Source organism: Trachinotus anak, unplaced genomic scaffold (genome assembly GCF_046630095.1).
Source record: "Trachinotus anak isolate AG129_WGS33_773 ecotype Australia unplaced genomic scaffold, CSIRO_AGI_Tana_v1 ptg000019l, whole genome shotgun sequence".
Classification (NCBI taxonomy): domain Eukaryota; kingdom Metazoa; phylum Chordata; class Actinopteri; order Carangiformes; family Carangidae; genus Trachinotus; species Trachinotus anak.
In genome coordinates, this window is record NW_027273870.1 from 25,245,131 (window position 1) to 25,257,808 (window position 12,678).

Here is a 12,678-nt window from a genome sequence, read left to right on the forward strand (position 1 = left end):
CCCCAATCAGCTGGTGCCAGACCTCTATTGAACAATTTGTCTTTAATATAAATAACACACTATCTCTCCGTGTGTGTGTTTAACTCTCTGATGCTGAATCAATGCGACACCTCAGGGATGGCACAGTGGAGGGGGGGTGGGGGGTGGGGGGGGGTCGTATGCCAGACTCGTTCTTCACACTTTTTTTTTTTCTTGTAAGGAGGTGTGTGTGTGTGTGTGTGTGTGTGCGCGCGAAATAATACCCGCTCATTAGGAGCGCGCTGGTTCCTGGTTAATTCATCCTGGACTGTCATGGGCTTGTGTACGACCCCCGGGTAACACATAAATCACACGCAGAACCAACCGGTCGACCGGCGAGCTTCATGCCCCTAACGCCGCTGATTTATCAACCAAATTACTGCGAGTCCTGCTCGGCCCCAACACTTTGCCGAGGAAATCACCGACTAACCCCTGAGCGAACCGATTTATTGAAAAGCTGTCCCCCTCCATCTCCCCGCCCTGCCCCGCTTTCTGTGTCACTCCACTCATCTCTCACTGACTTAATTAAAATCTATCCCGTTGGCTCGTTGGCATTTATTACAACCACTGGGCTGATGAAACAAAGAACACGACAAAACCAAAGCTGCTTTATGCCCATAAACGTTCATTACACTGCAACACACACACACACACACACACACACACTCCTCCAGACTGCACTTATTGGCATTTAAACAAGGTGTGTGTGCCTCACTCAGCATCTACAAACACATGGAGGAGGGATTTGGGATTTCAGAATAAAAAATATTAAGTGAAAATTAACCCTTGGCTCCCTCCCTCACTGTTTGGTGTGCCACATGTCCCACTTCTCTGTGTGTAACAATGATAACAATAACTGCAAATTCAAACACTTTTTGAATGTAGGCTATGGGAGGCTGGGGACGGTTGCAACACTTTTTGCACTTTTTACTTTTTCTCTGTTACTCAGAAATTATTTGGACTAGACCAACCAAACTTTTACACGGTAAACTTACATCTGTCTGCTAATCACCCATACCATTTAAAGATGATTACATTACATATCATTCACGATATTCATTTGAATGGAAACACTCAGATGTTACAACTAATCCCAACCTTGGGGACAGTTGCAACAGGGCTCAGGGACGGTTGCAACTTTTTAAAATACATGAAATTTCACAAATTAACCTTTAATTTTTGTCTGACGAAGCATAGCATTCTGAAAATGAGCCTTTGTTTTACAGTAATTTTTATAGTATTAGCCAACTTATTTATTGTATAATACTATAGTATTTCTTGATTTAGTTATATTTATCAAAGAACAGTTATGGTGTTTTGTTTTGCGTAGATCAAAGGCCTACCTTGAGTAAAAATAAACACAATCTATCTATTTTATTGCTTATGATCAACAGAATAGGCAAATATATTATAAGAACATGAGAGATGAACAAAATGATTCCAAAATGAAAGTATTTGATTGTCTTATGTGCCAATATGTGCAATTATTGTTGCATCTGTTTTGCTATGGGACTAAATTAGCTGCAACTTTGCCTTTTTTTGAGCTAAAAATGTTGTTGTGTGGTCTGTTTTTACATGGCTAGCTTAGGGACAGTTGCATGATTTGTTGCAACCGTCGCCACCCTATCAGCCATGACAGAACATCACTGACCTTGACACATGCTAACCATGTCATTTAGAAGTTAACAAAACAATGACTCAAACTAAGTAATTTTTAATTAATTCATACAAAAGGTCAGGACAGTTTGATAAAAACACAGCTCATGAAAAAAAATTACTTTCATACCTCCAAAACAATTTTTTTTTTTTTTTTTTCAATAAATGCAGCAGCAGATGTTTGAATGTTGCTTCTGTCTTCCTGGTGGGGGGAGCTGTCTAACTGACCATGCAGTATGAGTGTCATCACTCCAGCATGTTTCTGATTGGAGACATAAGGCTTGTTGCAACTGTCCCTTGTTGCAACCATCGCCAATTTCCCCTATTTATCCTTTTCCTCTGACCTTATTAAAACCAAAAAGGTGGAAGATTATTGAAGAGGTATCCCATTCCTTTGCAACAAACTGAGGCAAAAATGACCTTAAAGCCGTGTTCTTACACCAAATAAAGAAATATTTTGTGTTTTTGGTGTTATATGGGGTAAAAATGAACAAATATATTCTTCTTCTTTTGTTGGCAAAAAGTCAGTCACTGACAAAGAAATGCACAGCAGGTTATCCAGTGACACTAGGACCCCAAAGAGGTCTAACTCCTTAAACCTACAAAGTGAGATGTCAGAGGGTTAATGGTGCATCAAAGAAGCGATGTTAAGAGCGATCACATATCAAAGATCATATCCAAGTTCACTGCATTTAACTATGTTTCAAAGCTGGGGTCTCAGAGACTTCAAACAGAAGTAATGTGACTTTTCTTCTGAAACATGTTATCAGTTCAAAATCATGTTTAAAAGTAATTATCATAAAATAAGTCAAAGTCACGAAGTTCCATGCTGATAAAACAATGTTCGGTGTGTTTTTTTAGCTGTTGCGAAGGCCTCCAGGAGTCCACACAGAACATGGGGATTAAAAATAAAGCAGCTGCAGGTAGTTTCATGAGTAAAGCCCTGAACTTGGGCTGACAGGATGATAAAGTATTTAACTCTTAAGTTTCTCTAATACTTCTAATTAGCGTCACCTCTAATTAGTTTTGACAGAATTAAGATTCCCTTTAATGGGTAAGAAGGGTAATTGATTTCAAAGAGGTTTAGTGATCAGGTGCTTATTCAATAAATTTGGCTCATGCTTGAGTAATTAAAAAAACAAATGTATGATTTAAAGTTAAATTTATGTTTATTTAATCTGTTTCCTCACTGGAGCATGAAACTTTAGTCTTTGACCATGCAAATAGTTGTAGAGCCAAAATGCTGTGGTCAGTGATGAATAATGATAATAATAGCCTAATAACTTTATTTATATAGGGCTGCTTTTTAAAAAGAAAGTTACAAAGTGCTTTTGAGATTTTGGTTGAAAGCTCCAGCTTTCTTTGTGCGTGTGTGTGTGAAACTTAAGAATATCAGATTTAGAAATGTTTATTATGTGTTTGAACAAAAGACATTTAGAGTGGTATAAACTCCACGTTTTTGCACTATAGACCTTCCATACTGAACAAATAATGATGCTGTTGTGAATATTTCCAAAATACCACCTTAAACCATTTCAGATAGATGAAGAGTTTGGTTAGATGGGGTTAAGACTCTAACAGAGGATAACAGATGACTGATGCTGGCTGCAGGACCATCCATCCAGATCAAAGACACTTAAACCTAATGAGAAAAGCTGCTAAGTTACTTTGCTATAATATAGAGTCAGGCAGGGGTAGAGGTGGGGCGGGGTGGGGCGGGGGCTGTGGAGTGGGGGTTGTAGTAGGTTCTTGAAATTATGTCGATAATTAATTGTGCGAATTTGTTTCTATTAAATAAAAATAACAGGTATTGGAGAACTCAATTAGCGTTAATTAATCCTGCCTCTAAATTGCATGAGAAGAAGACATCATGGATTGGAGCACTCTCTCTTCTTCTCTGACATTATTTCTGATTCTTTCTAACCTCAGGGCTTTTTTTTTTCTTCTTCACTCTTGGAGGTTAGGCAGCCATTGGACTCTCTCCCCCACCCCCCACCCCCCGCCTCCTCCTGAGAATTGGAAATGGGGGATGGAGACGGGGAATGTGGAAGGTGCTAAATTAGCTGGCTGATCCGCGCTCATTGCCGCATACACATCCCCCTATTACTGCGCCCCAGCGCCGCTTAATATTCCGGGCATGGCGGGCGCGTCTAGATAGCAGATTTATCAAATGGGAAAATGAATGTATGATGATCAGTTAAATTGAAAATCAGCGCCCCGGTGACAGGCCGCACTGACACCTCGGTAATTAGAAAGAAAAATGATGGCGTCCGAATGCATAATAGAGCAAAAACAATTTACGCTATCCCCCCACGCCGTAATGATCGCGCGTTCAAATTGAAAATTTCTCCCGGTTGAAATTGAATTCATAAAGTGTGATGCATGAGCGGCGCGGACACAGCGGGAGGGCCTGCCCGGTCCAGGCTCGACTTGATCGATTGGTCGTTTCTGTTGGTGCCACCAAAACATCCCCCACCAATACACCCCCCCCCCCCCCCCCCCCCCCTCTCTCTCTCTCTCTCTCTCTCTCTCTCATCCTCATCCACACAGATTCCACTCAGTGTATGTTTTATGTTGTAACCCCTTAACTAACTAACTAACTAACTAACTAGCTAGATAGATAGATAGATAGATAGATTCGTTTCTGGATCTGACCTACAGGCCTTTTCTGTCCCACAGTTGCAGAAAAAGCGGAAATGTGATTTTCCTTGTTTTGACAAGTAGCTACACTGCGGCTCAGTGTCATTAATTTACAACTCTGAGAAGTCATCTAAAAAAAAATGGAAATACCAAACAGTGCACAAAAGCTACTAAAACCATATAATGTGTGAATGATGGCCTGTTTCCAGAGTTTATGAACAGCTGAAACACAGCAGAGCGCCTGTCTGTTAAATGTCTCCCTCCAAGTCTGCAGTTTGGGGGTAATGGTTTCATTATTTGCAAATTAATTAAAGCTAGTGACACATAGTAACTCCAGCTCTCTGCCTCTAATAAAGTGACAGATCCCAATAAACATGCTTTAGTTAAAGTGAGATATACAAGTTGAGCTGAGTAAATATTATGATTTTCACATTTGCATTTTGGTTTTTCATTTAAAACTGTTCTACTGTCTGAACGATCAGTTAGATCTCTAATTTCATTTAATGCCAATGGGCTTTAGACAATAACCTTGTAGGCCCTACATGTTTATTTTTGTTTTTTATTTAGTTTATTTCTTTAATTATTCAGTACTTTTACAACAAAGACTCACTTTTGGTTACATGTCCACACACCCTACACACACATATACTACACAGGCCTTTGCTGAGGGGAGATCAAACCTATATTTTCTAATTAATCGCACTCTTGAAACTAACCGATTATAATAAAGCCCCATCCAAAACCAAAAAAAAAAAAAAAAAAAAAAAAAGAAAAGAATAAAAGTACAAATTTCACACAGCGCACCCGGAATGAACGATTTAATGTGATTGTTTCGGTCGAAGGGGACGTTTCCCGAGGCCTTATGGGAAAATAATGTCCTTATGAATTAAATAATAGGGTTATTACTTTCATTGATTTTAGCTGTCTGGGAATTTAGTGTTCAGCTTCGGCCTTAACCCATCCTCCTCCTGCTGTTTTTCACTCTCGCTCCCTCCTCGTCCTCTTGTCTAATTATTTTCCTATAAGCCCCCCCCCCCCCCCCCCCCCCCCCCCCCACCCCCCGCTTCCTACAGCGCAAATAGCAGAGTCACTGAGCGAAAATTATGTAAATATTATTAAAGGGACTCAGGCACGGAAATTCATTTTAGGTCGGCGCAGCAAAGTAAAGCTCTGTCCCTCGAATCCCCCTCAATTTATTTGCAAATAAAGGCGAGGTGACCGGGAGGGATCAGGGATATTTAGCCGGGCTGTCAACACGGCTCCTCCGCGCACTGGCTCGCAAGAATTAATGGTTTTAATAATTGGGATTTCAGTTTCCAGGGAATTTGGTGGCGTTTACACTTCATAAGCTAAACACACTCCTTCCCCTGAAAGCGGGCACACACCTGCACCTTGAAGAGAATTTCTCTTTTCTCATGTCCCTAAACATCTGTAATTCAGCCATTCTTCACTTTCCCCTACTTTTCCTTTTTTTATTTCAAGCCAACAATTGGCCAAAAAAAAAAAAAAAAAAAAAAATATTAATGCAAGCCTGGCACATCACTCGCCTCCTCTCGCCATCTTCCTCCCCTATATCTTTATCTGCCTCCCCCCTCGGGGGACTCACAGTCCTATTAGAACAAATGACGAGGGGGCCCAGGCAGGCGGGAGCGCGCCTGTCTTATTATGTGCGACACATGATCAATAGGGCGATAACGCAGCAACATCAATATAAGCGACAGAACAATGAGGGATATCATCGAACATCTATCTTAATATAGCCGACTACAAGGGCCGTCTGACAACCGCGGCAGCTCATGAAAATTCCGCCCCACGAATCTGCCACCATCTCCCCCTCCTCCCCCTCCTCCTCCTCCTCCTCCTCATCGGGCTCAATAGTCTATGCGCACTCACGCACACACGACGCGCACACACGCAGCCACGCACACACACACGGTGCAGCTGGCGCGGCTATTATTTTCCCATTTCAATTTGACACCCCTGCCTTTCATGCTAATTCTATTATTGTAGGAAGTTTATGTGATTCCATATCACTAGAAATCGGTAATGTCTAATAACCCTTTGGGCTGAAAGGAGGAGGAAAAAAAAAAAAACTGCCTCCAGACCCGCGGCAGCCAGTGGGAAAATAATTACTTTCATATCAAAACTCAGCAGGAGGCGCAGGGTCCTATAGCCCGCGGCCACTAACCTCATTCCAGCTCGGCCTTTCAAATGAATAAATTTGTTAAAGCAATAAATACAAACAGCCAGACGGACTTGAGCCCCAGCTCCGGCTCACTACACAGAGAAAAAGGGGGATTTATCAGCTGTAACACGACAAAACTCCAGCCGCCATGATCCAAGGCTCTGCCACACAGCAACCCCCCCCCCCCCCCTCCTCAACAGGGCCCTGGAAAGACAGTGATTCAATTTAAACAATAACTTTATTTATCAAAATGTTTACATATAAATATCATTTTTCTTGTTTTTACAATATCTGAGGATTTTTGTTGTGTGTATAAGATGTTTATTGTAGCCTAGATTTTGTTACAAGTCGGTCACCAAAAAAGGGAAAAAAGAACCTGCTTCTAAAGGTGTTTGGGCCTAAAGCCTGAATGTGAGGACAGCCACAGCTTTTTGGGGGCCATCTGGATTGATCACACGTTATGATTAAAAAATAGATGAGAATTAAGTCTCCTGATTCCTGATATGTTTTAGAGTGTCTCAGCAGAGCTTTGGGAATGTTTGAATAGTCTGAGCGGTGTTCCTGGTCCTTTGTTTATGTTTGCTCCTTGCAAGTGTTAGTCCATATCGACATCCTCTCCATCTGTTCCGGGTGTTTCTTGACAGTCTGTGTTTGCCTTGAGACACTCAGAGAGGTCTGGAGACGCTCGCTCCTCTCTTGCATCCTCCTCTTTTGCGCACAGCTCGGCAGCTTGGCAGCCATTGGCCGCTGCCTCCGTTTGAACCTTCAGGCCCCTCTCCTCGCTACTGTCACTGGACTGTGTGGAGCTCAGCCTGGCCAGAGCCGCCTGAGCCGCACTGTTCGCTGGAGGAGAGACGGGGAATCTTCCATCGCTGCAGTCACCACCACACTCCTCCGTGTCTGTTCCATCCACTCTATTGCTAATGTGATTGTGGTGATGCTGCGTGTTTTGCGCCATATGATCCGAGTCTAGAGGCTTAGTAACAAAGCTGGAGAGGTCAGACGGAGCAGGACTCCCTTCACTTGGCACACACCTCTGTCCCAGGCTGAACCTGTTAATGCTGTCCTGACATGGTGTGGCCTTCAGGGCTGTCTGGGGCACTAGAAAGCCCAAAGGCTGATGGGTAATGGGGTAAAGCAAGAAGTGACCTTTACCCACCAGTGTCCTCTGACTGGGCAGCGAAGGGAAGTCCAGCTGAGATTTCCGTCGAGGCGTGGCGTCAGAGAGGAGGCTCTCCACACTGAAAGGGTTTCTTTTCTGCAGGGCAGAGGACCTCGGGCCTCCTGGGCTGGAGCTGTGCGTGCTGCCTGGAGAAACCTGCTCCGCTTCTCCCGTGGTTCTTTGGTTTTGGTGGTTTTGTAGTTGGCTGAAGTCGTGTCTCGTTTGGTCACAGCTGGATTCAGTTTGGTGTCCTCCTGCACCCTTCGTCGCTGGCAGTTCAATGTGAATAGTGCCATTAATGTTTGTGGACTGCTGCTCGCTGTCAGTGAACTGGGAGACCCCGCTGTCGCTCTCCGAGCCTCCAGGTGTGTGGAAGCTGTCACCGCTCAGAAGTTTGTTCTGGGACTTCAGCAGCTTCCTCTCCTGTTTCCGCTTCTTCTTCTCCGCCCGCTCGTGCTCCCTGCGTGCGATCTCCTCGGGGTCCATGGGCTCGCCGCTGCATGTGGTCGGGTGGGAGTTGTGAGCAGGCCGCCCCGGACCTTTCTTTGTGTTCTCCTTTTTTCTCCATTTAGCACGTCGGTTTTGGAACCAGACCTATGCACACGTACACACATAAACACACACACACACATGAAATATACATGTACCCAGGTAGAAAATTGTCACGTGATCAGTTCTGCTTGAGTGTATAGTGATCTTTCCATTCCATCTCTCCATCCCTAAAGCCACTGGTTTCTGCAATTTTGCTGTGACTATTGCTGAAATGATTAGTCAATTAATCAATTCATTGATTGGCAGAAATGACTTTGAAAGTTTACCAGTCATTTAAATCATGTAATGAGGAAAAGCGCCAAAGATTTGCTTGTTTTATCTTCTCTATTAAGATGCTCTGCAGCTTCTCTCTGTTTTTTTATATCATTGTAAATTCAATATATTTGTTTCTAAACTGTTTGTTGGACTAAAAAAAGCTAATTCATGACGTCACCTGGGCCCCGGGGAATTGTGTTGAGCATTTTTCAATATTTCCTGACATTTTCTGAATTAATAGTAGTATTATGAAAATACTGGATCAATTAATGGACAATGAAAATTAGTTACAGCACCAGTTGGAACTACATTTGTACAAATTCTGTAAAACAGGGCATTCATTCAAACACTACTCATTAACATGAACACCTCCACAGTGTAATCCAAAATAATATCCCTGTAATAAATAGTAGCTTTGTGAAGCCAGTGATCATAAAGTTTAGCAGCACTTTCCTGGATTTAGGTGTAAGGTCTACACAAAACCCTTCACAGAACTAACACATTAATTCAGTGATGCAGCCTAAACTGTCGTTTATATTAGTGTGTGTCTGAGACAGCTTTAGCCAGCAACAGACCTCACACCTGCCCTGACAGAACTGATAAATCAGTGTCAGAGTGGTTATCAGATCAGGAGTACAAAAACAGATTGGCTTCAAATCCAAACAACTGCTGGAAAAATCCACAAAGCCCTGAAACAAGGGAGGCGATTGTCCTCTGCCTCTTTCTGCCTGTGTTTACTGCAGCTTTAAACATCTTCAGAGTGCATTGGGTTAATAGGTCACAGCGGTGGACCAGCAGATGCACAGATGTGCTGGTGTTAATTACCAGTGAGTCTCTGTAATAGACAACTCTGCCAATTACATTTAGCTGCACCGTGGCTAAATCAGCCATACCCCGTCTCCGTTTATTCCTGTACAGCCAGACCTCCGCTCACATGGGGCTTTAACAATCGCACGGCAATCCCCGGCTCTCCTCCCTCCGCACCGAGCCAAGAGAGGGAGCTTCCCCCGCCTGAGAGCTCTCACTACCCGGCCTCTGGGCGCGCCCAGGGCCGCATGTTCGGCGCTGATAACGCCAGGAGTTTAGCATGCAGAAGTAGGATCCGCGAACATTGCATAATAAGGACGGGACACCAACATCATGTGCGACAATGGCGCTTCTTATGAATTGTTAATGTTGGTTCTATCTTCCCCCGGCAAACCTGGTGATAAAGGAGCGTTAAGCAGCTTGAGGAAACAATAATCTGCGGTTTAGGAGCGAAATCCCCAAACAACACAGAGCGACGGCGAGCTGCGCTCCTGTCCCGCGTCTGCTCCATCCAGCCACGCGTGCAAGCACTGAGCGGAATGCTTACAAATACATGAACATTTGTAAAAAAAAAAAAAAAAAAAAAAAAAAATAGACACAGAATATCATGCTATTACATAGGCTACTTAACAAACAGGCTAATACGTAGCCCACTAAAGCCACGTCTTCCTTTTTATCACCATCATTATCTTATTATTCAAACACATGAACCTCTAATGGCGAAATGTGAGAGATGATGGCGTCACCTTGAACAAAATTACATTCATTTTGGTCCTTCAAAGTAATGGCTCAAAAATGACCTGATTTTACTCTTGTATTACACTTGTATATTGTTAAATAGGAGACCTAATACTTCTTCTTATTATAATTAGTAATATAAAGTAATATTAGTAATTACTAATATATTATTATTATTATTATTATTATTATTATTGTTGTTGTTGTTGTTGTTATTGCTGTTGTTGTTGTGATGATGATGATGATGAAGACAAAATAAACAAAGTGATAAGCTAATAAATGTGCCCCATCTTAAGCTTACGCTATTTTGTAATAGTAAAGATATTAATAACAACGCACAATTTACCAAATTTAACTTATTATTATTATTATTATTACTGCCATCATTACTGTAATAATAATAATAATAATAATAATAATAATAATAATAATAATAATAATAATAATCTATAATTACCTGTAACCTTAAATTGGACCACCTAAAAGCAGACTGTATAAATATATTTAGATTTCTTTAGATTTTTAAAAAATGATGAAAATATGAATGAACTGTCAAATACTGAAAAACCAGAGGGGAAAGGGAGAATACTAGTTAACATTTTGATCCCTTGGTTTGCTCAGTAAATAGCCCTGTTTTTATTAACCCATAAATCAATAGGTTGCCTCCATGCATAATTCAAAAGAGAGCCTTTATTGATGCTTTGATAATTAACCGCTATCTCAGAGTGGAGCAGGTCCTCACCGACCATCACACAACAGGCGCCCAGAATTATCCCACAACATTCTGTGGATTTTGACGCGGAAGTCATTAAAACTTATTGAAATATCAGAATAATAATAATAATAAAAAACAAATCTGCGTGGAAACGACAGATACACAACAATGCTTTGAAACAGGCGACTCGTTTCCTCGTGGATTTACCTGAACCCGGGACTCCACGAGGTCCAGCCTGAGCGCGAGCGCCTCGCGCATGAAAACATCTGGATAGTGACTCTCGTTGAAAGCCTTCTCGAGCTCCTCCAGCTGCCAGCCCGTGAAGTTCGTCCTCGTGCGTCTGCGTTTACAACCGGGACTGTCCTTATCCGGGTCCCCCGAATCTGCAGCGGTCGGTGTGTGTGTGTGTGTGTGTGTGTGTGTGTGTGTGTGTGTGTGTGTGTGAGAGAGAGTGAGAGAGGAGAGAGATGGGTTCATACTTCAAGACTGTCATGGCAGAATTTTTTTTTTTTTTTTTTAGTTAAGAATCTCCTGTTGTTCGTGAGCTCTGACAGATCGCCTTCACACAAACACATCTTCATGCTGCTTTGACTTTTGACAGCCTTCTGCAAAATCTGGTTTTGACCATTAAATTCGCAGGAATCAGCGGCCAGCATCAATTTCATCTATAAAAATGACAAGTTGTTACTTTTATTTTGGCATCCAGTTCAGCTTTAAGAATAAAATTATTATCAATTAGTTTTCAATAATTCTTTTTTTTATTCACCAAGCTCTAAAACTTCTAAACAGCATGGTTCTCTCGCCAGACTCACTTTCTCCTTCAAAAATCTGTCCTCACTGGTTAAAACGTGTAATTGAGCCACTTTATTTGGCCACAAACAAGCTCCTTACATTTTCCTGCAACAATGCAGGTCTGTAAACGAGAGTTCAGACGGCCAGAGCCAGGCCTACCTGAGAGTTTGAACTGCTGGCTGTCAGACGACAGGAGCGGGTTGGAGCTGACCACCGAGGCCGAGCAGGAGCCGTTAAGTAATCCGTCTATAGAGAAGGGCACGGCGGCCGCGGACTGCAGCTGGTGCCCGCTGGCGAGCTCGTAGACGTGCTGGTGATGGTGGTGGTGGTGGTGATGGGAGCCGAGCGGGTAGGGGAAGCCCACCAGCCCGCCCAAGGAACCTCCGAACTGGGCGTGAGGATGCTCGAGTACCCGACTGTCCATGCTCGCCCGGGCTGCGGCGGGGCCGAAGTGCAGATGAAGAGGGAGGCAGTGTGGCTGAACATGCAGTCAAAAAAAAAAAAAAAAAAAAAAGTCAGCGAGAGGAGGGAGAGGACGAGGAGGAGGAAGTGAAGGAGAGCCAGGCAGACGGCCGTCTCCCACGGCCACGGCAGGACACGATCTGTGGAGAGCAGCGGCGGAGACCGGGCTGTACGAGGTATTTCACATCCACGGTCCTGCTCCTTCTCCCCGGGAGCCAGCTCATTAGGGCTCCTCCATCTGCTCGCAGGACCAATAAGAAACGTTAATCGCCCTGTGACGTCAGAGGCGCGGTTAATGGGGTAGGCTGACGGAAGGGAGGAGAGAGAGAGAGAGAGAGAGAGAGAGAGAGAGAGAGAGAGCCTTTTCTTTCTTTCCGGATCGATCGCTAATTACACCTGGCGCGGTCCTTTAATTCCGCCCTGTCAAAACAATGAGGACGAGGCTAAGCTGCAGCGTGGAAACGGCCAAGTGATTGATAGGCCGACTCCGTTCAATTCTCAGGAATATAATGTTTTACAGACAAAAAAAAAAAAAAACACCTTTCAGGAACTTTCAGATTCAGGCACCATTTAAAAGGTTTGAAAACTGTAATTAAAGTCTTGTTTTTTTTTTTTTTTATCTGGACCCTGAGTTTGTTCTGCAATTTCATTGTTTGATTAATTGCTTGATTGATGTAATGGATTTATTAATGGTTA

At 43.0% G+C, this 12,678-nt stretch overlaps 1 protein-coding gene across 1 annotated transcript; it reads right to left on the bottom strand.

Annotated features, from left to right (window-relative positions):
- Window positions 1-6,723: 6,723 nt before the first annotated feature.
- LOC139635910 (homeobox protein unc-4 homolog) lies at window positions 6,724-12,227 on the bottom strand. The gene is made up of 3 exons (XM_071503475.1): window positions 11,680-12,227; window positions 10,936-11,111; window positions 6,724-8,255 (listed from the first exon to the last, which is right to left on the bottom strand). The coding sequence occupies exons 1-3, from the start codon at window positions 11,942-11,944 to the stop codon at window positions 7,095-7,097; spliced, it is 1,602 nt and encodes a 533-aa protein (XP_071359576.1). The 5' UTR covers window positions 11,945-12,227; the 3' UTR covers window positions 6,724-7,094.
- Between the last annotated feature and the right edge of the window lie 451 nt (window positions 12,228-12,678).